The following is a 26,369-nucleotide window of genomic DNA, read 5'->3' on the forward strand; positions in this document are numbered from 1 at the left end:
AGCCAGGAACACATCAGCAGAGGAGATGAAGGAACTGATTTAAGATGTGCCGCTCCCACTGAAGGGGTCTCTGTTGGGTCAGGCCTTTTGTTTAGCAATCAAGGAGAGCAGAGGTCCTGAGGTTATGCTTAATGAGAATCATAGAATATTAGGGTTAGAATAGACCTCAGGAGGTCATGTAGTCCAATCCCCAGCTCAAAGCAGGACCAACACCAACTAAATCATCCCAGCCAGGGCTTTGTCAAGCTGAGCCTTAAAAACCTCTAAGGATGGAGATTCCACCACCTCCCTAGGTAACCCATTCCCATGCTTCACCACCCTCCTAGTGAAATAGTGTTTCCTAATATCCAACCTAGACCACCCCCGCTGCAACTTGAGACCATTGCTTCTGATGATGATGCCATCTGCCATCACTGAGAACAGCCTAGCTCCATCCTCTTTGGAACCTCCAGGTAGTTGAAGGCTGGTATCAAATCCCACCCCCCACTCTTCTTTTCTGCAGACTAAACAACACCAGTTCCCTCAGCCTCTCCTCATAAGTCATGTGCCCCAGCCCCCTAATCATTTTCGTTGTCCTCCGCTGGAGTCTCTCTAATTTGTCCACATCCCTTCTGTAGCGGGGGGGGGGGGAACCAAAACTGGATGCAATACTCCAGGTGTGGCCTCATCAGTGCTGAATAGAGGGGAATAATCACTTCCCTCAATCTGCCGGCAATGCTGCTACTAATACAGCCCAATATGTTGTTGGCCTTCTTGGCAACAAGGGCACACTGCTGATTCATATCCAGCTTCTCGTCCACTGTAATCCCCAGGTCCTTTTCTGCAGAACTGCGGCTTAGCCAGTCGGTCCCCAGCCTGTAGCGGTGCATGGGATTCTTCCTTCCTAAGTACAGGACTCTGCACTTGTCCTTGTTGAAACTCATCAGTTTTCTTTTGGCCCAATCTTTCAATTTGTTGAGAGAGCTTTGAAGTTGGCTCCAAAAGGCAGAGCCAGCTGAGTTTGTATCTCTTTGTGGTTCAGGGCCATTGTTTTCCCTTTTCAGAACATATGTCTACCCAGGAAAGCTGAGGTGCAACATCCACTTCTCAGCCAAGCCCTGATTTGTATCCTATTTCCCAGCTTGACTAACTAAGTAGCAGAGGCACAGAAGGGTCAAGTGGCTGACCTGAGGTCCCACAGTGAGCCCTGGCTAAGATCCAGCAGGCTGCTGCCTTCCAGGCTTTTGTCTGATTCTGTACTACTCTACCTCACTGCCACTTTCAGACACTGTCCTCCCCACTCCACCCCCATTTATGACATGCATCTTTATTCTAAAGGAGCAGGAAACTGGAGGACTGGGGTGTGTGGCATGGAATGACATGAGAACCTCTCCCCCCCCCCCAACACACACTTCCTTGGGCTTTACATCTAGGTTAGTTTTTAGGATTGCTTTATACTGTCCCTGACTTCAGACTGTGCTCTGCCATTGCAGATGCATACTCGGAACTTGGATCCATTTGGTAGCCTGATTTTACTTTGTATTACCCCAGGGTAGAGCAGTAATCAAGGAGAGGGTAATTCACTTCCCCCCATCTTAGGTATTACTGGAGTATAAACATTCATTGTCAAGCCTCATGACAGAGCATCTTCATTCATGTTGAATGCCGACCTTGCACACATTGCACTGCACAAAGGGGAAGACACAGCCTCTGTCCAAAGGAGCTTACACTCCAAGTCAGTTTTTATAGGAACCACCCTTTAAAAACATTTAGTTTGGAAAAGAGAGGGAGGATTCTGCAAACCCAGTAATGTCTAGGCCTCAAAGTGCTACTGATTGACATCCTTGACCCTTTACCTTCTTTTCCCAGTGCTATGTCACAATGTGAGCAGAGAGCTCTGTTCTCTTACTTGCCGATTGTCGTCTTTGGATGAAATTCACTCCGTCGTAGCACATAGACTGAATAGTTGGACTAGCAGGGGCCCAGTGGAATTCAGCCCCATGAAAACCCAGAGACAGGCTGTGGGGTTGAATGCAGCCTCTCCTCAGCTGTTATTGCAGCTTGTGTGTTGGAATAGCAGCCACAGGCCATCTGCAAAACCCACACACAGTGCAGTCCTGCGTGCCTGCAGCATCTGTTCAGGTGCTGTCATTCCAGTGAAGAGACATCATTTCAGAGACAGCCAACAAATGCTACAGCTACTGCTGCACAATGCTCAACAAAGAAGCATCTGATATTGTATCTGTTCCCTGTCATTTGTGTTTGTTCCAAATCCTGCGGTGACCTTTGCTGCTTCCTTGGGGACCTGGGTTCACATGTTCAGTTTATGGGAAGAGAGCACTTGGCAAGCATTCATTTATGAAGCCCTACAATACTACTTTAAGGCAGGTCCAGGGTAAAAGAGGATCGGGTAGGTTATGAGAAACTCCCATATCCAACTGAAAGTGGAAAGTGGAAAAAAGGAATTTTTCAGGTAAACTATAATTATCCAAACTGGAATTTGGCCAGGACTACATAGTTATGTACTCCACTGCTATAACAAGGATCATGTGGTATTTAGAACCCCAAATGGTCAGCAGTTTTATATCCCACCCTCACCTCAGCACCTCACTAACTCTAACCCTTGACCTTATCAGGAAGCCAATTTTAGTACTGACTCAGAGGAAAGAGTTCCATCATAGGATCAGCACCACTTGAAGCCTTGAAGGGCCAAAATCCATGTGCTGCATTATGTAAAAACCTGGCATAGGCTGTGTCAGCTCTTTTTACAGGCCCAAAAATCCAGCGTTTGGTCAAGAAGCCCAGTAAAAACGGTGAACAATATTAGCTAAAAGAAGCAGGACAAACAAAAGACAACCTTGCTTTTACTAAGATAAGCTTGGTCAGCAAAATGCCAGGTGGGGAGCAATAATTGGCGCTCTTATCTGAAGCTGCAAACAGACCAAAGAAATGAAAGAAGACCATTATGTTTGTGTCCGATCCTCAGGCAGAAGAGGTAGCCATGTTCCCCCACACACCAACCTTGAGTTTATGAAAGAGGTTCAAGCATGGCAGTAGGAGATATGGCATCCTCCTCCCTTCCCCAGATACCAGTGTCTCCTTTTAGAAGCACAAATGAGCCATTTGAACGACAATTTCTATTGCCATATACTTTTCACTGTTTTTCTGTTTTAACCCCCAGGTATGTACCTGTTGGACAATCTGAGGGGCTACTTCATTCCTATGGACCCCAAATCAGATTTCAACATATATATTTTATACTAACACACTTTATACATTGTTTAAAGTAAAGTACTAATTGTATGTTAACCTGAAACCATGGAGACATCATGTAATCTTTAACTATTGGCTACTGTGCTTATCTTGTCTTGCTGCTAGACCTATCCAGGGGCTTGGGACTACCTACTCCATCACTTTTCCTCCGCCCATGGAAAATCCATATAATCCACTGTAATCAATTGTTTGGCAGAGTCTCTGAACCTAATAAGCAAGGTGACACTCCGCCAGTGCTGTGCGTAATAAACCCACATGCTTGATTCTACACGGTGTCCATTTTGTTCCTTCAAAGCCTATTGAATTGAATGAAGTGATTTCAGCCTAATCATTATGCTATTTGTCAGTAACAGAAACCACACATTTTGGCCATCATTTGGTGCTGACTGCACATCTCTGCTCAGGAAAGCCTGATCACTCCATACAGGGATGCAGCAGCTCAAAACTCAGCTGCACTGGCAGAGGGGAGTGTGGAACAGGAACACCAGCTAGACATCAGGAGTGAAGTACACTAGTCAATCTTTGTGGGTAGCCCAGGACAAGACTATGTTGCAAGTTATGTTTAAGCAGAGTAGTAGTGCGGTGTATGGGAAGCATGCCCGGGGCCTGCCCACACTGTACTTGGCTCTAACCAGAGCCCTCTATCCCTCAGTTTGATAGGGACCTCCCCTTCACACAGTTTTCCCATGCTATTCCGTGCTATTTAACTGAATATGGATTACTGGAACCATTTCTGGTAGTACATGACTAGGGATAAAACCTAGTGTCTCTCCTAGATATTTAGTCATCAGTCAGGGACCTAGCATTGAGGTTCCCATTCCCTTCCATACAAGCTCTATCCAGAGTCGTATCTAGTCCCTGTGCACTGATTGCTTGAAGACCTTGCCCTGACCTTCCTCATGCACAGATCTTGAAGCACAGGACTGTTTCTGGAACATTTTCCTAAAGCTATAGGTCCATATTCATCCTGGCTGTAACTCCATTGAAGTCAACAAATGAAATCAGGAATGAATTTCATTCAATATCTCAGAAGAAACAAACAAAAAATAAAACAAAACAGGACAGGTTTTCAACTACTCAAATGTAGTTTAAAATAAATATCCTCAGTCTTCATTGAATTTGAATCAGTTTCCTTTTGTTTACATAAATGTCTAGAACTTTTAAACATGTCATGTTTTTGGGACACTGCCACTGAGAGAGATTCAAATAGTTTTGCTCCGTGTTTTCTGACAGTTCTAATTTTTGGTTCCATTTGTTTTCTGAGTGTGTGGGGGGGAGGGAGGGAAAGAAAGACCAAGAGGCCATCCTTCTCTTTTAAGTATCATTCTACTGAGTTCAAACATAATGGTACAACCCCCCCCCACCCCCGTGCTTGAAGCTTTCAACGTGGGAACAGAAAACAGATGGATCGAGTGACAGCTGAATTCCACCACAGCAAGTGCCAAGGGAGGACTTTCTCCAAAATGCATTTCAAGGAGGCATCCCTGGGACATTTCAACAGATGGGCCACTGCTTGGCAGTTGACAGGCAACTAACTACCCCCTGTACTAACTTCCTGGAAGAAATCAGAAATATTTGGCATCCCTGGGAAAATGACCATTTGTTCTCACAGTGTCAAACTCACAATGAGAGAGCACTGCTGTTTTCAGGTTCATTCACAGAACTGTTAGGCTTGGAGGGGGCATCTGAGGTTGATGGTGCCGCGGGATGGGGCAGAGTGTTCTCAGCACAAGGCCTGGGATGGTAGAATACACTAATACCAGAAATCAGTAATATGCACGGAGGGTGCAACATAATGCAAGACATCTTTTTTCTGTAAGCCTTCTCCTAAAATAGATCCAGGGGAAACCTGGAAGAAACAAACCACCCAATTCGGATCTTTCCTAAATAAGCGGTTGTTATGCAGAGAGGTTGGTAGCCGGGGGGGGGGGGGGAGGGGAGAGGAAGAGGGGAAGATAATGGAGAGTCTTATTTCTTTGTTTTGAGATATACAGACTTTTAAATTAATGGTGCTCAGACATAACAGTGGTGAGCATCTTAGAAATACGGTCTAGTAAATATTACTGAATTGTTGACTATGAAGAAACCATTTAAGCCCTATGTGGTTTGGGTCACGACTCATAATGACATCTCTCCTTGTTCACCAACATGGGTGTTGAGACCATCCAGGATACTCTCACTGGCTATTCCCACATCTTCTGGGGTTGTCGGGGGTCATGACAATCTCAGTGGAATCCCACAGCTCCAGGATTTGCTTCTCCTATTGGTAAGAAAGAGCCCCATAGTTTGCAGACCTTCAAGGTCTAACTGATTACTAAGGCTTTTCCCTATAGAGCAGTGGTCCCCAAACTAGGGGCGCCGTTTGTTCAGGAAAAGCCCCTGGTGGGCCGGGCCAGTTTGTTTACCTGCCGCATCTGCAGGTTCAGCCGATCGCAGCTCCCAGTGGCCGCGGTTCACCGTTCTTGGCCAATGCGACCTGCAGGAAGCGGCGCGAGCCAACGGACGTGCTGGCCACCCTTCCCGCGGCCCCCATTGGCCTGGAGCGGTGAACCATGGCCAGTGGAAGCCACGATCGGCCAAACCTGAGGACGCAGCAGGTAAACAAACCGGCCAGGCCCGCCAGGGGCTTTCCCTGAACAAGCGGCCCCTAGTTTGGGAACCACTGCTGTAGACGGTAGAATTTTTTAGTTGACTTTTTGGTAGTTTAAATTTCAAAGATGCCTTTGAGTCCCCCATGCTTACTATTAGGGTTGTCGACTAATTGCAGTTAACACATAGGATTTACTCAACAAAATTAATTCTGATTAATTACAGTTTTAATCACACTGTTAAACTGTATACCAATTGAAATTTATTAACTATTTTTGGATTTTTTCTACATTTTTAAATTGACTTATTGATTTAAATTACAACACAGAATACGAAGTGTAGAGTGCTCACTTTATGTTACTATTTTTATTACAAATATTTGCACTGTAAAAATTATAAACAAAAGAAATAGTATTTTTTCAATTCACTTCATACAAGTACCATAATGTAGTCTCTTTATCATGAAAGTGTAATTTACAAATGTAAATTTCTTGTTACATAACTGCACTCAAACACAAAACAATGTAAAACTTTAGAGCTTACAAGTCCACTCAGTCCTACTTCTTATTCAGCCAAATCACAAACAAGTTGTTTACATTTGCAGAATATAATGCTGCCGGCTTCTTATTTACAATGTCAGCTGAAAGTAAGAACAGGCATTTGCATGGCACTCTTGTAGCCGGCATTGCAAGGTATTTACATGCCAGATATGCCCCTTCATGCTTCAGCTCCCATTTCAGAAGACATGCTTCCATGCTGATGATGTTTGTTAAAAAAATAGTGTGTTAATTAAAATTTGACTGAACTCCTTGGGGAGAATAATATGTCTCCTGCTTTGTTTTACCTGCATTCTGCCATTATTTCATATTATAGCAGTCTCGGGTGATGACCCAGCACATGTTCATTTTAGGAACACTTCCACTGCAGATTTGACAAAACACAAAGAAGGTACCAATGTGAGATTTCTAAAGATAGCTAGAGCACTCAACCCAAAGTTTAAAAATCTGAAGTGCCTTCCAAAATCTGAGAGGGATGAGGTGTGAAGCATGCTTTCAGAAGTCTTAAAAGAGAACACTCCGATGCGGAACTACAGAACCTGAACCACCAAAAAAAAGAAAATCAACCTTCTGCTGGTGACATCTGATTCAGATGATGAAAGTAAACATGCATGAGTCTGCACTACTTTGGCTTGTTATTGAGCAGAACCCATCATCAGCATAGACACTGTTCTCTGGAATGGTGGTTGAAACATGAAGGGACGTATGAATCTTTAGTGCATCTGGCACAAATATCTTGCAATGACAGCTACAACAATGCCATGCAAACATCTGTTCTCACTTTCAGGTGGCATTGTAAACAAGAAGCAGGAAGCATTATCTTCTGCAAATGTAAATAAACTTGTTTGTCCGAGTGACTGGCTGAACAAGAACTAGGACTGAGTGGACTTGTAGGCTCTAAAGTTTTACGTTGTTTTATCTTTGAATGCAAAGTTTTTTTAATACATAATTCTACATTTCTAACTTCAACTTTCGTGGAAAAGAGATTGCATTACAATACTTGTATGAGGAGAATTGAAAAATACTATTTTTTGTTTTTTACAGCACAAATATTTGTAATCAAAAATATAAACTGTACACTTTGTATTCTGTGTTGTAATTGAAATCAATATATTTTAAAATGTAGAAAACATCAACAATATTTAAATAAATGATATTTTATTACTGTTTAACAGTGCGATTAATCATGCCACTAATCAAGATTAAATTTTTTAATCACTTGACAGCCCTACTTGCTATAAATACCAGCTTTGGGAGACAAAAGTAAAGTATGAGATGAACTGAGGTAGTCACAGACAGAGCTGTATGAACATTGCCAACATTTTCCACAAAATATACATTTGAATTTTTAAAGATTTCGAGCCCATTCTCTTTGCACCTATTTCCACAGATACTGAGCAAAGGTATTTAGTTGCATGAAGATTGCTGAAACAACAGTTTTTGGCAAATATTGCAAGATACTGTGGGGGGAGAAAGGATTTAAAATGAATAAATCCGATTTCTGCACCCAGAAGCCTACAGTAATGTCCATCCTATCAGAGAACAAAAACAAGACCATGTGACCTATGTGTCCTATCGAAGCAACTCAAATGTTGAATATCAAATACCTGTACCAATCAGACCAAGAATTGCTCACAGAAATTATTCAGTGAGTAATTTGAAATAATGGGTACACTTTGTGAGCTGCCCACAGATGACCCACAAAGGAAAAAAAATGGCAACATTCACTGAACAAATTATTCATTATGAATCATTTGGCTAGCTCTGGTTGTAAAAAAGCAGAAACAAGGAGAATCGTCATGAAAAAAGTCCTTCTCTGAGGAAGGGGCAGAACTACTCATCGTGATGCTCTCCCCATAACTCTGCCATATTCCCATGGTACTTCATCAGAATGATACTTTCTTAAAACATTTCAATTGACACAAGTCATGGAAAAGGCTGGCCGGGCCTCTGATCAGGAAGCCCAGGTGCCAGCACCAGCTGCACAGAAGTGGCAAGGAGCAGCAGCACTGGCTGCCCCACTGCCTATTAACATTTGGCCTGGCAGTCCCTCCATCGTGATGGGGAAGGGGTCATGGGGCCAAACCTGTGAGAATGGCGGTCACTGAAGTTTGCCCTCACGGGCCCCTCCTCCATCATGAAGGCAGACTGAGTGTGCAGGGGGTGGCCAGTGCTGCTCCTCCTCGCCGCAACCACAAGGCCAGCTCCTGAAGCAGACCAGTGAGAGCTCAGGTTGCCCCATTCACCATAAACTGGGCCTAGGTACGTGCCATGGTTGCCTATGCCTTAATTCAGCCCTTCCAATGGTACACGCCGTGCGTGGCTTCTGGCATCACTGTGAGTGGGAATGGTTGCCATTTGTAACTTCTGAAGACTCCCAGGGTTTAACCAAGGTATGCTGAGTTTTCCAGTTGCTTTTACTTTTTGCAAATTATTGTAGCCTGATTCTATATTAATCAGCACCCTGGGTTGTTATTTACAATAATGCAAAGCGAGGGAAAACCACTACTATTCTGATTCTCTAGCCTTTTATAACCACTTTGCACCAGTGTAAATGACTTCACCCAGTGCAGAGAAGTGGAGAATCAGGATCTGAGTCTTTTAAACCGCTTTCTACCCTTAAACCTTCCTCGCAGCTCACCCACCATACTTGGCTTCGTGACTTCACCCAGAGAGCGACTAACATTATTATAGTGAAAGACTGTGTGATGGAAACGTTGGGTCTTTCACAGATCTTAGTTTTGACAGAGAGCTTTTGAAGGCTTGTCAACGAAGTCTCAAGCGCTTGTCTGTTAGCACTCTGCCCGATACTGCTATCCCTGTACCCAAAGTCATCTGGGAAGTGGTGGTTATTCCCTCTTCTACTCAAGTCTGATGAGAAAATCAGGACCGTTCAATTTCTCCAAGTTAGAAGCATTAGATTGGTCAACAAAAACTGTTTCCCTCTCCACTCCCAAAGGCTCTATTCAAAGAACGATCTATATCACCAGTAAAATCCACTTCAAAGGGCACTGTCAAGGTATCTGTAATCATTTTACAACTCATTTGTGTTATTCCCTGTTGTTTATAAGCAGCCCTTAGTAGCATGAGGCTAAAATCTATTTCCTTACTGATTTATTTCCTCCATCATGTACAGATGCCGAGCAAAATTCTGTACCAGCATGGCATGGTACTGAAAGCATGGTGCAGTACAGAATGGTAAGCCAAGGTTAGCATGGGATGGAGCTGAAAAATACAGGGCAGTGTACGAATTGAATAGTATGGTACGGTACAATAGGGTACTGAATAATATAATGCAGGACAGATGCAGAGAAGGGCTACTAGCATGATCAAAGGAATGGAGAATATATCTGATGAGAGGAGCCAAAGGGTCTGTAAACACTACCACTTATGTCATATAATTTATGTTGTTCAGGGGTGTGAATAATTTACATCGACCTAAGCGCCTGTGTGGACAGCGCTATGTCAGCAGGAGAGCTTCTCCCACCTACATAGCTATCGTCTCTTGCAGAGGTGGTTTTATTATGCCGACGGGAGAACTCTCTCCCACTGGCAGAGCATCTTCACCAGACTTGCTGCAGCTGCGACACTGTAGTGTTCTAGCTTAGACTAGCCCTAAGGCTACATCTATGTTGCACACCTCTTGTGAGGACATGTAGGATATGAGGATATGTCTCGTGGTGACATGTAGATGCTGTGTCCTCACTATGGTGTGTAGCTACACATGTCAGTGAAAGGCTCTGGCAGGGGGGAGGCAGAGGAGAAAGGCTCAACAGCAGTCAACTGCCGGAGCCTTTCCCCATTGCAGCTGAGAACTGCCAGCCAGCGATGGGGAGTTACCAGAGCTTTCCCCACCTCAGGGAAAGACTCCAGCACGGCGTGGAGGCAGTGGGACACTATGCTGATAAAAATAGCAGTGCAGAAGGGGAGGCCCCGCTCAGGCATGTAGAGAGCCTGTAGGGTACATACACACAGGATTCAGGAGTTTCTTTACTTGCCTGAACAGTGCCTCACAATCTACACCACTCTTTCTACCCATGAGGAGGTGGGCATGCAGTATATTCTACATGCTGCTGAAAGAAGCGTACAGGATAGACTTACCTTAAGAGCTTGGCTTGTTTATCCTAGCAAAATGAAGGGTTTGGGGGGATATGGTTGCTCTCTATAAATACATCACAGGGCTGAAAACTAGGGATGGAGAAGAGTTATTTAAGCTAAAGAACAATGCTGGCTCAAGAATGAAAAAGTATAAACTGACCATGAGTAAATTTAGGCTGGATATTAGAAGAAAGTTTCCAAACATCAGAAAAGTGCAGTTCTATGACTGCCCCACTTCTATTGGAAAGCAAAGAACCACCTTATTAGTTTGAACATGGAGCTTAATACATTTATGAACATGATTATAGAAAAGCATTGCCTGCAATAGCAGAGGACTGGACAGTGACCCAGGAAGTCCCTTCCAGTCTTATGTACAGCATGGTATGGAACTGACTAACACAGTATGGTACAATACAGTACTAAATAATCTCCAGTATGGTTTGGCATGAAACAGAATAGGATGGTATAATAAATTGTGATATGATACTATATGGAATCATATTGAATAGCCTGCTACTGTATGGTCATGGCAAAGTTGTATTATATACAGGGGCAGGAAATGGAAGCTATGAGAAACTTGTGTAAGTATCAAAAGATAGCTCACTGGAGACTAAATTACCTGACTCCTCTTAGATCAGGACTCATGGTCAGAATGGGTAAAACTTCTTAAAAAGGTGCCGCACAGAATTCATTTTCACACAAACAAAAGAAGGTCCCAACAAACTGAATATCTGAGAGGTTGTTGCAATAAAAACCCAAGTGGTAGGCTGGAAGACTGTTTGGTTTAGTCCACCAAACACTCAGCCTTCGCAGAGGCAATGAACTTATGAGCTTCTTCAATTTTCTGATTGTTTTTTTCTTTCAACCACAGGGTTTCTAAACAGGTAGGAGTGGGAGGGAGAATTTCCCACTGAAATCCATTACTCCTTTTTTAGCAACACTTTCTGATAGAGACACTGCTCCTGTAAGACACCATCAGGCAACCTAGATGAAATGAGAAAGAGTTGGGGTTTGGCTTTTTCTTCTTCTTCCTTAGGTTGAATAAAATCTCAGATAAGATCAATAGTTTCTTTGGTTTTATTTTTCTCTTCCTTAAGGGCGATTGGCTTATTGCATTTCCATGGATCACAGAGACAGGGCGATTCAACAGAGATAAACCATCTTTAATATTCCCAGCCTTTTGAAGTCAAATGACTTTTAAATGAGGTTGGGGTCCACTCTTGATTCTAATTAGAATATCACATGTGCCAAACACCTTTCTTAATTTTAACACAATGAACCATTTCTAAAATGGGGGTTGTAAGTTTTAATGCAAGCCAGGCAACATTCCCTGAAAACTTTCTGGCTGGACTCACTACCAGGAAGTACTGGGTTTTATTTTAATTCAGTCCCTCCTCCACTTTGATGTCAGAGGACACACTTACCATTGACATGCAGCTTAGGGCAGCTGTTTTTAATGGCATCTAGAGGGCTTTTTTTTTTTTGCCCAATCATTTAACAACTCCCTAGAAGCACTCTGTGTAACTACACAGACTAAGTTAGTGGTCAGAGTGGGCAAAGGGACTAGTTGCATGAACAAGGAGAGCACAATTTGCTGCCTTATTGTTTGCAATGGGGAAGGAAGCATGGGTTATTGGTTAGATGGGGAGACTGGCAGCCAGGACTTACTGATATGGCCACAGGCAAGTGTCTTTAGTCATCTGAGCCTCAGTTTCCCTCTTGGTAAAATGGGGTGCTGGAAGACTTACTTGCTGTTTGTAAGGTGCATTAAGAGGCTATTTAAGTAAAAGCATAAAAAAAAAAAATTAAAGGGCCTGTTTGTCCAGGTGACTTTATGGATATACTTGTAGGGGGCTGCTGTCATGTGGTTTAAAAACAGATTCTAATTATAATCAATTGTGGGTGCAAAACTGCAGATACTGTTAATTGGGAGAAGAAGTCACAGGATGAAGATATCTAACTGACAGATTATACCCGCAAATCAGGTATCTCTCTAATTTGTGTCATTTTCACACAAGGGAGCTGCAGGGTCCAAAATTGCAGCCCCATAACCAGTATCTAAATTGCAGCCTCTTGAAAAATGTGGCCCTATAAAAATGATTTATTCAGTCTACACCCAGGAGATTTGGGACTATCAGATTCTAATGAGAATCTTTGATGGGTGGGACTTGGGTACTACATGGAACTATGCAATGAAATCTTTGGTTTACCATGTTGAGAATATTCTCCTAGGAACCCAAATCCAAAAGAACAAAAACAAGTAGTACCCTAGTTAGAGATTCCTAAATAGAAGGGGAAATCTCCTATTGATATCAATTATTTGAAGGTAATAGCTTATGATCGTTTACGCAGCTCCAAAATAAATGTCAGTGTAAGAAATGATACAACATTTCAATTCTAACAAATCAGGCACTTAGTGTCCTGGAGGAGAAATGATTGGAACTACTTTAAAGTTGCCTTAACCTGAGAAACTGCAAAAATATTTATATGCGTATGATGGAAGGAAAAAATGCCCCTGTGGGCATATTTAAGTGTCCTCTGTCGTTGGGATAAATGGTAATGATAAACAAAAAATGGAAAGATGACCTTAGAATAATAACCTCATGATCCAACTGGGACTGAGCTTTCCAACACACAGAAATCATTTGCAATATGTTCAGAATGGAAATTTCTATCCTGCTTTATAGCTTATAGACTTTCTTATGGGTCACAAAAACGTGGATTTGATTCCTTCTCTTGCAACAGGCGCCCACATGTAAAATTACTCTGATTCCCATGCTGGCTGCCTACAGTTCTGCTCAGTTGCTCAGTGATGAGGGTGAGGACAAGGGAAAAAAAACAGAGGGAAAAATAGAGATGCATTTCATATACTTCAAAGGATAGTTAAAGACAGTCCAGGTCCTGCAACACTGGGTATTTCTGTGTATCCCTTAAGACCTCCAAAATAGAGAAGAGACATTGAGAAAACAACCGAAATGCACTAAAGCTAATCACTGAATACAACATTTATACAGGGCTTTTCACATTACTGTCCTACCACCTCAAGTTGTGATCATATCAGACCTCACAAACTAAGCAGTGTTGGGTCAAGGACCACAAACAGCTGGTATGCATAGTGATTCAGTGGATAATGATCCTGAGTCTGATACCCCAGTATGGTGCTAGGGCACTCTGAATTGCTAGAGGTATCTGGGTAAAATCTTGGCCCCACTGAAATCAACAGGAGTTTTGGCATCCTGGTCTCTAACTATCCACTGTCTTTTTGGATAAAATGTAGGACGAAAATTCTCCTCTCTGGTGCTTATTAAAAATCCATTAGCACTTTTCCTAGGAGAAGGAGGTATCAGTTGTGCTGCTCTGGCCAATCTGGGTAATTATATTATCTTTCCTTAAATTCTCTCTGCAATTATTTTTTCACTTCCTGCCCTGGACTTCTATATTCTTACGTACTGTTAAAGCAGTTGCTGAGCTCCTCCTGGCTACACTTCACTGGAGGGCAAAGTGATTAGTGTATAAGGTTTGCAAAATTCTTGAGATCCTTTGCTCAGAGAGTAATTTGCAATGTATTACTACAAATAATTAATTAGTAATTATCTTGAATGACCTTTAGGACCCCTAATTGCTTTATTAACACTTCTGCATATAGGGGCACTGACCCCCTCCGACAGAAATGGATTGAAACATGGCAGCCATTCTGCCCTAGCAACACTCCCTATTTGTTTTGGGAGAGGAAGAATCCACCATTTGACACTGAACGGAGAGCTCAGATCAGCAGAGTATAATTACTGGGGTTAATAACCTTACTCTTGTTAAAAATGCCACAAGATTTTTAACAGCCACAAGTGGTCAGAGTGTGGGTGTTTCATTCAAAACACATAGCACCTCCAACATGAGTACCCCCTTCATGCTGTTTGGGATGACAATCAGTATTGACTTAGAAAGAAAAGTGTCCCTATTGAATCAGTAACACTACTCCCTCTGGTATAGCACTCCTTTAAGCCCCACGTTGCGATATTAGAGCAATACAGATTCAGAGAGACTAGCTGACTGACCCAAACTGACTGACCCAAACCCACCACTTCCTGCCAGACCTGCAGCAAGCTGCAGTTTTCTTAGAGGTAGCCCAGAGGAAATATCTTTATAAGGCCAAGCCCTGGGTATTCCCATGGGCCTGACATGATCAGGATGAGTTCATTACAGTGTGTCTAGTGCTAAATAAAAATGGCTCCAAGTGTGTCTGGTGTTCTCATTTGCATAACATTACCCAGAATGCTCTTTCATCTTACAGCCATTTGATAGAGGATGCTGATGTCTGTACTCTAGGAACAAACTCTAAGGTTGTATGTTTTGTTTGGATGCAGAGTTTCTTCAGCACATACAAAGAGTCATTACAGACGGCAGCAGGGGAAACAGTTGGTGTTCCCTAAGCTAGGGAGGCTCAGAGTAAACTAAAACAATCAGCCCATCAGCTTCCCTTAAAAAGGACAGGGCTTGACAGAGCCCACTGTCACAGGGTCTTTTATTTAGGCTACACCTGCAGGGTGTAAGCAACAGAGCAAGCAGTGGAGTATACATTCCCCTCCGTAACTGTGGGTGTCATTCGTAATATAGTTGAGAATGTCTCATGATTTATATGATGGCTTTATTTCCCACTGGTTTGGTGGGAATCCCTTGCCAACAATAAGATTACAATACATAGCACAGATGTCAAATCTTTCTAATCACATCATGCTAACCACTGGTGCCACAGCGCTGGATTCAGAACTCCATTACACCAGTCTCATGCCGCCAATGGAGTTATGCAGGCTTACAACTGCTGTAAATGGAGCTTCAGATCAGGTTCAAAGTTTAATAAGGAGAGGCAGCATACATCTCTCTGGAATACCTGATTGCCCCTAATATAGCTTCTGTAGGACAAAGTAGATTCAGTTTAGTTAATTTACAAGGAGACCCTCTGTTCAGAACACCAAGGAAACATTTATTGTGTTAGAGGAGAACCAGGCCCACGTACAGCAGTTTTACACCACTATAACTCCGCAGCCTTCATGGAATAAGACCTGATTTACACTAGGTTAAGTGAGAAGAATCAGGCCTTGTCTCCTTTACTGTTGAATGAGGCTGCAAAATAGGAGATACAATAGCATATCACTGTAGGCAGCAGATTGAGGTCTGATGGTAATATTATAGTACAAACTTGGAGGCAATTCTACTCTCAGGAGCAGTGGCAAGAAATTATAGCAAAATGTTTCAGAGTTCATTCCACCGAAGGGCTCAGGAAAGCAAAGGCTCCTGAGCAAGAAAACAGCATCCCACCATTACACAACTGCTCATCCCTGCACTGCAAGTCTAAGTGAGCTCCATAAGAGAAGAGAGGATAGGAATGGGCTCCCAGACATAGGTACTCACCTTGTAGAGCCCATGGCTGCAGCCACAGTAGGTGTTTTCCATTGTGTAGCTCCTCAGCACACCAATCTCCCGCCACACTACTACCCGTGCTGTTGATTCACGTGACTTCTCCACCAGGAAGCTACAGCTGCTCATGACAAATGCAGGTGCCACTTTATCCAGGATTTTTGGGAGGGTCTGCAAAAAAGAATCAAACAAGAATAAGAACATGAATTAAATACAGAGTCATGTAGTTATTATTTACATAGCACCAATAGATCTGAGCAAAATTCAGAATTTCCATCCCCTGGGAAATTCCAAAATGTCACTGTTTGTTTTTGTCTCAAATGGGGAATAAAAGTTTAAATACTAAATTTTCAGATTTTCGATTAAAATGAAACATTTTGACATTCGTGAATCAAAAGGCTGAGTTTTTGTTTGTTGAACTGACCTGAAAAATTTCATCTGGTAGTCTGATGTGCCAAGCTCCCCCTCTGAACCAGATTCCCTGGCTGGCTATATCTCCCATGATACACCTGTAGTCATAATTCCCATGATGCACCATGCATCTTGGTTAGAGGAGTGTGTGTTGCATCATGAGAAATATAATCCTTCAGGGAACCCAGCCCATATGAGAAAATGGGGGCCTGAACTACAATTCCCATGAGGCAATGTGCCATAAAAACATCCAGGTAGTGGGCTCCTTGTCTTTAATGGCAGCTGTACACATATCCAAAGGCCCAATTCTAGCCAAGTGCATTGCCTCACCCACTCCCCCCGTCCAAAATAAAAAGAGTGTTGGAACACCAAATTAGAAATTATGGGCCAAATTCTATGCTAATATAAATAAGCACCATTTACACCAGGTGTGTATTTGGCCCATACAATATTAAAATAAAGGGCACATTTTCTTTGCCTGTATAACTGTCACCACCTTAAATAGTTGAATTGACCAGATTCCTACAGAGGGGGCCTTCTCCATTGATACCACCATTTACTTTTCATTCTGTTCAGTTTGGGTGGTGAAATCTTAAAATCCATTTCACTTTGTTTAGAAGTCAGTTCTACAGTCTGATTCTAACTATTATAGCTCAGTCTTATTGGGCTTGGGTTCACAACACTGAGTAGGGGAATATTTGGCTTAACTGGCAGGGAAAAAAAAGACTTCTTAGGTTTTCTAAAACATGTTTAGAGAAACCACAAACTTTTGGCCTAACTGTTTAGATGATCTCCTCGTTAACATTCATTCTGTACATACAACTACCACCAACCACCAACCCAGACTCAGGCTCACAGACCCAGGCTCTGAGACTCGCTGCCATGGGATCCTGCTTGCTGTGTAGACACACCCATGAGTGCTGTTTGCCATGCAGCAATGTCACAAGACATCCAGTCTCTTCTTTCTACCTCACTGTCTCTACTCCTCGTCTAGCCTTGGGGCTCACGTAGCTCCGTCAAATCAATGCTCAGTCCCACTACACGCCAGCTACTCTACATGAAAGCCAGACAAGATTTTTCCAGCCAACTGGAAAGTTGCAGAAAAACACCATTTTCAGGGCACCCCAACTATCAGCTAATAGTTTCATGTGAAAAAAAACCTTGAAAACAAAAATTTTGGAAATGTCAAAACAATTCATGTTGATATTTCTAAATGAACCATTTTGACATTTCATTTTGAATTGCCATTCAACACAGTTCATTTGACCCAAGTGAACTTTTCAGTTTTTTGTTTTGTCAAGAAATGAAAAACTTCAGTTTCAGTTTGAAATACACAGAATTTATTTATTCGGTTACAGAATCGAAAAATCAATGATTTGCTCAGCTCCACACACCCAATCCTAGTGTGGATGTAGGCCTGGCTTTCTAGAATTCTAGATGTGGAATCCAATGTTGGGGAACATTTACTTTTCAGTGAAGCCTTAAGTGAAATGGCATCCAAATCCCACTGGCTTTTAATGGGATTTGGGCACCTAACTCACTTACTCTGCTTTGAAAAGCCAAACCTCAATGTCTTATCCTGCAGCCACATGCCAATCTCTCCGGTTTAGCAGAATAACTTTCTGTATGGTACCATCTAAGGGAATTATGAAGACTATCATCTGGGGAACAGACATGCAAGCTGTGGGCTGGAGAATGCCTCTGCAGCACGTTCTTGGATGGCAGTGGAGGCTTGCTCTGGATTCATTAATTGCAGATTCCGGACACACTCTGGATGACTGAAGGCAATGTTTGAATTCTGTTTGTATATCTGTTGATTCTCCCCAGGCTTCTCAAGCTTCTGAAATCCAAACAGAACCCAGCTTCAAAAGTGGTGCTGACTATGAGCGCTCTCTCTCCTCCACTTGTGAAACAGGAAGATTTGGCTAACGAAGATCTTGCAAGGAGTGCTGAAGCACTTTCCTTCTGGGAAAGTATACTCCTTGGATGATGCCTGAAGATAAATGAGGAAGACGTGGTATCCTAAAGGAAGGGAGGGAGTTGCAGATTGTCCTGGAGAGATGCAAGTCATACAACAGTGTAGAGCTATACAAGAACATTATAACCTTTTCTATGCCAGATCTCACTGGCCTATGCCTCTTAACCCAGTTTTGGACTACACTTTAGGTTTTGTAAAAATTAATTTTTAAAACTATAATTAGAGATAATTTCATCTCAGATGGGGAAACAGACAGAGTGGTGAAGTGACTTGCCCAAAGAGACGAGACAAGAATCCATTAGATCTGTGTACCAGTTTCCTATTTTAACCACTAGACAACTCTCCTTCCCTAATACAAACAGCATTATTTTCAAGATACTTTTAAAAAGTTTCATTGAAAATGGGGAATTTTTTAATATTACTCATTCCCTTGAACTGTCAAAAACTACAAACCAACAGCCATCAGATGCTGGTGCCTGAGAACCAGACAGTGAGGCTAACTAAACACAGAGCAAAAATAATCTAGTCTAGTTTCACTTTCTAACAGGAATGGACTATAAATGGGAAACAAATGGTCTGTTAAAGAGATGGGTTCCATTTTAAGAATCCTGTCACAGGAAAAACACTGAAGGGAATTGTATTTTAATATTCACTTAACGAATCAGATTTATTGGGACACTGCGAGTACCAAGTCCAGCACACACAGGCAGGACTGAACATCCCGCTAAAACCTGAGGTCAGAACAACAAAACACACAAGACAACAACTTAATATTAAGATAAAGCTTTAGCACCATCTACTCATGGAGGTGTTCTCTACACTAAACATTATAGTACAGGGATTGGCAATGTTTGGCACGCGGCCCCTCAAGGAAATCTGCTGACAGGCTGGGACGGTTTGTTTACCTGCAGTGTCCGCAGGTTCGGCCGATTGCAGGTCCCACTGGCCGTGGTTCACTGTTCCAAGCCAATGGGAGCTGCAGGAAGCGGCACAGGCCAAGGGATGTGCTAGCCGCCACTTCCCACAGCCCCCATTGGCCTGGAACGGCAAACCGCAGCCAGTGGGAGCTGCGATCGGCCGAACCTGTGGACACTGCAGGTAAACAAACCATCCCAGCCCACCAACGGATTCCTCTGACGGGCCGCATGCCAAAGGTTGCCGATCCCTGTTATAGTATTTAAAAATACAGGGTCAAGTCCAATGCTACATTACTCCAGTTTGACACCTGGGTAACTCTATGGTTTCAATTAAGCCATGCTGGGGTAAAACTGTAGTAGCATAGGGGTGAATCAGACTCTTGATTTTTATTTTGACATGGTGTTTTTAACAATAAAGCAATTGAATTCAACAGGGCAACATGACCTGTGGCCTTTTACCAGTGTTATTATATGGTACATAAAGGGTTAAATGAATGATGTTATGCATGTGTGTAGTTTACTCACACAAAAAGGTAGCTGCCCAGGTAGGCAAGTGTTTGTCGCCATGGATCAGGAGGCATGTTCATTAAGATGATACTTCTGCTAATATTCAGTGCATCTAGATTTTAGAGAAGGGTCCAGCCTCCCAGGAATGCATTCCTCTGGACTCTGGGGAAGTTCACACCCAGCTCCAAACTTCATAGATTGGGCCCATCCCTAATCCTAGAAATGCAAGACTGGAAGGGACCTGAAACTATCACCTCTTGCAGCCCCCTGCACTGAGGTGAGACCAAGGACACCTAGACCAGCCCTGACAGGTATTTATCCAACCTGTTCTGAAAAAACCTCCAGTGATGAAGATTCCACAATCTCCCTTGGAAGCCTATTCCAGACCTTAACTACCCTTATAGTTAGGAAGATTTTCCTAATATCTAACCTAAATCTCTCTTGCTGCAGATTAAACACATGATTTCTTGCCCTACTTTCAGTGGACATGAAGAGCAATATAACACCATCCTCTTTATAACAGCTCTTAACATATTTGAAGACTGTTATTAGGTCTCCCCTTGGTCTTTTTTCAAAACTAAATATGCCCAGGTTTTTTAACCTTCCCTCAGAGATCAGATTTATCATTTTTGTTGCTTTCCTATGGACTCTCCAATTTGTCTGCATCTTTCTTAAAGTGTCATGCCCAGAACTCCACCTGAGGTCTCACCAGTGCTGAATAGAGCAGGTCTTGTGTCTTGCATACAATTCCCTCTTGTGTCTTACATACGACACTCCTGTTAATACACCCCAGAATGATACTGGCCTTTTTTGCAACTGCAGCACAGTTGACTCATTCAATTTGTGATCCATTATAACCCCCAGATCTTTTTCAGAAGTACTACTCCCCAGTTAGTCAGCCAGTTATTCCCCATTCTGTAGCTACACATTTGATTTTTCCTTCTTACTTTGCACCTGTCTTTACTGAATTTCACCTTGTTGATTTCAGGCTATTTTCCAACATCATTTTGAATTCAAAATCCTGACAAAGGCCAGACCCCATGGGATCACAGTAGATATAGTTTGACAGCAAACTGTAACAACTCTGAGTATGATCTTACAGATCAATTGTGTGTGCGTGCATGTGTGCACAGTAGGTGTGTACTGTAATGTAAAGTCTCACCCTGTAGCCAACATCCTCTGTGACAACTGCTGTGTTGACAGTGCAGCCTGCCTGCCACAAGGTTTCCTTGATGCTGCAGCCATAGAGGAACACGTTCTTCTTCTGGGAGTGGCCGTGATAGTCGCAGAATACCTGGAGATCAGAAAAAGGAACAACACTGACCATAAAACAGGAAGGATTCTAGCCCTTCAAATGGCAATGTGTGACAGTAGTGAGTTGACCAATTGCTTAAGAACCACCTTTTTTTCAGAGCTCCTCAAAGGCTCTCGGATTATGGGGCATGCCCATAATGAACCATACGCTGTTGACCAATTGTGAACAGCCTTCCTAGTTCTGCCAGTCCACTTGATTCTGCAGGTTCAGAGAAGAGAGGGAGGTTATGTTGTTTTGTTTGAAACACAAGGAGCTGTGTCCCATCACTGTAATGATTCCATGGCAGCTCAGGATCCTACATGTATCTTATGATGCAATCAAAGGGTAGTTTGTCAAATTCCTTCTACTTCTAAACTTCAGCATTATCCTCTGGAGGTCTAAAACTTGCACCTTACCAGGCAATTAATCTTGGTTTCTTTAAGTTCAAAGTCTTTACTATGTAATTTGCAGAAAAATACAACCATGCTATTACACTAGTAGTTATTGCATATTGTTAGGACATTGTACATATCCCTATAAACCAAAGCACAGTAAGTGACCTATTTTACAGTCTAAATCAATCAATCAATCTAATCCATTTCTTTAGCATCAGTCTTCAGGTAGCTAGGCGCTCAGCATATTCCCACTTTCAGTGGAATTTTAGATTGTCTTTATAAGCACATATCAAGTCTTCTACAAATGAAAATCAGGGTTTATTGACCTACAAGGTAAATATTGACCCAGGCCTTGAAGAAGAATCAATCATGATGCTCAGTGAGCTATGCATTGCTGTTATATATATTCCCTATGTCTTCATCAGAAATACTGGAAAATCCAATAAGGAAAGGAATTTCAAAAGAAGAGCAATTGTTCTTTTTAAATGCTCTAATAAATTTGTTAGTCTCTAAGGTGCCACAAGTACTCCTTTTCTTTTTGTTCTTTTTAAGTCATCATTCAAAATGGTCAGAAGAAGATAGTGCTCCAGCAAAGTTTTATTCACTTTTGATAAGCCAATTGGAAAGCAAAGAGGAGCATCCAGATACCACTAGAAAAAGAAACTTCAGACTAGACAGGCAGAAGAAGGAAGATGGAGGAAGAAATAAGCAGCGGGTGCAATCACAGTGGGTGATGTTTTGCCATTGACTTCAAAGGTCCAAGATTTCACCCAGTATATTTATCTGCCTGATCATTTATTTACCTTTAAATAAATGATCCCGTTAAAGACAATTAAGTTTTACTGAATTTAACTGCAGTCATTCAGGATGCCATTATTTGCACACTAGGTTTGTCAGCTATGCCAGCCAGTCCAGCTTCGACTGCCCACGTCTGCTTCTCTCATAACCACCTCCGCACTTCCTCCCATGCATGAAAAACCCCACATCAAACTTCATAAACTCACCACCTTATCCTCTTTCAATCTCTCCTTAACAGCAAGTTCTGCAACAAAGCTTACAGATTTGCTACCTCTGGCACTGATTAGTTAAGCAGCAAACTGCAACTTCTGATTTTCAGGTAAACTATTTTACTGTTACCTAACCCTCACCAACATCTTTGTTTCATCCAATTGCTGGCTCCTGTTTAACACCTAGATTGTAAGCTCTCTGGGGCACAGACTGTCTTGTTACATGTCTGTACAGCACTTAGCTTAATAGGACCCCCATTCTTGATTAGGATTGCTTGGCTCTACTGGAATGAATTAGTACTATTGTAATTAGTTGGTTCTGTTTCATAACCATGTCTGTCTGAGGGGCAGGAGGGTGGATTTTTCCAATGCAAGTTCCCAGTGTAGACAAGCCCTAAGAAAGTTGGCATATCCTGGACATGCCAATCTAGGAGCATATTCTCAGATCCATAATGAAATAGCAATAGTGCTGACATCTGGTGCACACAGGTGCAATAGCAGGGAATTAAGTGAGAGAAGCATTTCCCCAGTTTATAATGCAGATCATGCATGGAACACCCGAGTGCACTACTATCAGGGTGGAAGTAGTTATGCGCCTACTGTTATGTCTCATCACAGGTATGTTTTCAGCCCGTGAGGAGCCAGGATTTAACAATATGGCAAACAAAGACAAAATGTTAATGTCTATCCCCCATTAGAGTTTTATGCAGCTGTTCCTGCTATGACAACCAGGCCACCGAACCCACATCACCCTCAGCCAGACCTCCAACATTGTTCCTCCTTCCAGCATCCAGCACTAGACGACTTTGTTACTATTTCTCATAAGGTGGTGTCCAGGGGACCCAGCCATTACTCAACTCCATTGTACTAAACTATAGGGAGACATGGAACTACTCACATGTTTAAGGGCTTTGCTGCATCAGGACCAGAGTATGCAGCGCCTCGCAGGGTTGAGCCCTATGGCAACATGCAGCCTACAAAGGGCAGGCAATGAGGATACAAAGAAAGCGTGAACAATTTTTATACACAGAATGACTGAGATTTTCAAAGTAGACTAGTTCAGTAGGACTTGGAGACCTAATTCTCATAGGCCCCTGAATGGGGGCCCTCCCCCTAGCAGTCTGGTGCAGCACTTGATATTCAATCTCTGCCTCAGTTTCTGAGAGTGAGGATTTTAATAAGCCCAATGAGGCTTGTATATTGAACAGCATCCCTTCAAGGGTCTAGTTTACTCAACTCCAAAGGCAGAACATCACACAAAGAGTCTGTCTCTCTCCATAGCTGGAGGAAGAAGGGGCTGTCAGCCTTAGTGTGTCAACCTCAGTTATGCCCAAGGTCCCTAACCAGTGAGGCCTTCATGAGCCAGGACACTGCTCTGGAGCCAGGGACTTCTTGTGACTAGCTGGGGAAGGGTCTCTCCTTTTGGGCCAAAGTCCCCACAGAGACCAAACCATGACAATCCTTCCTCAGGACAGCATATCATTTCTTTTTTTCCCTAGGGCTTCTGCTGTTCTTGGTGAATTCTTTCCTGGGAGCCAGGTTTCTCTGAGACTCAGCATTCATGGTCCCTGCCTTCTGGAAATGCTCCTACCCAGGAGCATTCTTCCTTGGTTTCCTTTGCTGGTGAACCTCCTCACCACCTTCCCCGTGAGAAGCCTTTACCATAGGAACCCTCTCGTCCTACATCTTGGGAACTATTCTCTCCTCCAGGAGTCTCTGTTCCCTTAGCTAGACACCCCAGGAGCAGCTTCCTTTTATCTTGGCCAGGTGCTTCCCTGCCTAATTAACTGCCTCTCAGTAACTCAATGAGTTAACCAATCCCAGGTGAACCTGGAATTGCCCCATTCTCCCTTGTGAAGCCTGTCAGAGGTAGGCCCCTGACCCCTTCAAAGGGCCAGCTACTCTCTGACAGCCCCTTAAAGTAGCCCAGCCTTGCACACATTGAGGGTGGTGGGTTAATATGTAAATATGCATGAACCACATCCAGCTGCCCTCAACCAGCCCCTAATTATCTGGTTAATTAAATGTAGCGTCCCAAGTAACAACTTACACAGGTGGTCTGTTATCCAAAGCTCTCCCATGTCCTGTCCATTCCCTGATTCTGCCGCCTACAGAACTCCACTGCTTGCACCTATGCTCGCCGGTCCGCAGAGTTTTGTGCTCGCATTCCTGACACATGGAGATCAGCTTGCTTCCCAGCAGTGAGTCCACTGCATTATTTACACCATTCTCACTAGGTGATGAAGGCAAGGGGAGGACTGTAACTGCTGTGAAACAAGATGCAGATCCACAAACAGCAGCATTTCCAATTAAACAAACCCAGTTTTGCACAGACCCTGGACATGCAGCCCACTCAGGTTGCACAGATATTTTGCAGAGCTATATGTAACCTGTGCACTGTGATGTAACTCCACCTGTGATGTTTTCAATTACCCTAAAATGGCTCCATCCAAATGGCTGCATTTACTACTTCCTTTAATAACAGAGAGACACTTTTCCAGCTAGTGTTTCATCTAAGCTATCAGCAACATCCAGCCATAGTTTAGGTTAACCACAGGTACTACATGGAATTTATTCCTATGAATATCGAAGAGGATTTTATAGTTTCCATCCTATTTTGAGGCAGAACTCCAAGCTCAATTGGATATCAATTACCTGCCAATTTCACATATTACTAACATGCAAAAGGCACATACATTATCTTCTTATATATTATTTTACATATTAGAAAGCACTAAGGGATATTCAGCTAGTCAGACAACAACATTGCCTGAGCAGTGATAGCCCTATAATTCTGCATTTAGGCAATCCCACAGATGAATCCTAACTGGTAGGACTAAAATGGGCCTGCTAGGTGATCCATTCCTGCCCACCTAAATCAATGCAAGACTATCATCTACACTGATTGCTGTGGGACTGTCTGCAGTAACTGCCCACAGAGCCTTATCCCCTTCAGTTGCCATTAGCTTCCAATGGCAGCAGGGTCAGTACCACTGTAGCTATTTATGGGCAGTTCCATTTGAAAGTTGTACAGAAGGCATTGAAAACTTGTTTTTATTTTCATTAAACTCACTTCATCGCATGATTTCCATGGGTATTTTTTTCTGCCCCTGTTCTGTGACTTTACAACACTTCCCTATCACTCCCTGGCAGTCCTACCTTTTCTATCACAGGAGTCTCCATCATGGTTCAGCCAACATAGAAGACAGGTGCTGTACTCTGTAGCCTGATAGCAGAGCTCTAACTGAGGATCTAAGAGTGGACAGAGAATGACCGTGGGAGTAAGAGGCAGCCAGCCTCTTCTCTAGCCAGGACAGTGTAACTTATGCAGCACAATCAGACTCCAAGACGTGCCACCTTTCTCATCCCCCAAGAAATTATCCAAGTCCAAGGTAAGAATTGGCAGTATAATCACTTTTGCCAACTCTCACACTTTTATCACAAGTCTCACCATATTTTTATTACAACCCTGGCTGCCAGAGTCAATTTATTCCCTGCGACTCTCAGCTTTCATTAAAAAAAGAAAGAGAGAGAGAGAAATAAAAGTTTCTAGCCCTCATGGCCCCAGAGAAAATCTTGAAAATGTGACACCAAAAGGCAAATAAAAAGACAATCACTAAATATTACCATGGTTGCGGGGGCTAGACTCATTGCACTTGGGTTGGTAATACTGCATTTCAATCAATTTCAGGCAGTGCCCAGTGGCTTCAAAGAATGATAAAGGCTCAGATTGTGGCTTTAGGACATTTGGTGGTAGGAGCCATGAAGCAGCAGGGCTTGAGGGAGAGGGAAGAATTATGTCTTACTCATCCATAATTTCTTCTGGGGCTCAGAAGGGAGCCAAAGCACTGCAGTATCTCTGCCTCCCGCCGACCCTTTCTCATGGCCCCACCTTCGTCCCAGCACACCCACCCTGGGCACTCTCCCATTCAGGTCTCTGGCAGTAGACTCA

At 42.9% G+C, this 26,369-nt stretch overlaps 1 protein-coding gene across 1 annotated transcript in view; it reads right to left on the bottom strand.

Annotated features, from left to right (window-relative positions):
• AGBL1 (AGBL carboxypeptidase 1) overlaps nucleotides 1-26,369 on the bottom strand; it is a 366,216-nt gene that overhangs the window by 154,417 nt on the left and 185,430 nt on the right. Inside the window, exons 19-20 of the mRNA XM_043494685.1 lie at nucleotides 20,884-21,015; nucleotides 15,903-16,079 (exon numbers count right to left, since the gene is read on the bottom strand). Of these exons, the coding sequence (XP_043350620.1) occupies nucleotides 15,903-16,079; nucleotides 20,884-21,015 (309 nt within the window). The remainder of the gene's footprint in view (nucleotides 1-15,902; nucleotides 16,080-20,883; nucleotides 21,016-26,369) is intronic.

The sequence above is a fragment of the Dermochelys coriacea genome, chromosome 10, assembly GCF_009764565.3.
Source record: "Dermochelys coriacea isolate rDerCor1 chromosome 10, rDerCor1.pri.v4, whole genome shotgun sequence".
Taxonomy (NCBI): domain Eukaryota; kingdom Metazoa; phylum Chordata; order Testudines; family Dermochelyidae; genus Dermochelys; species Dermochelys coriacea.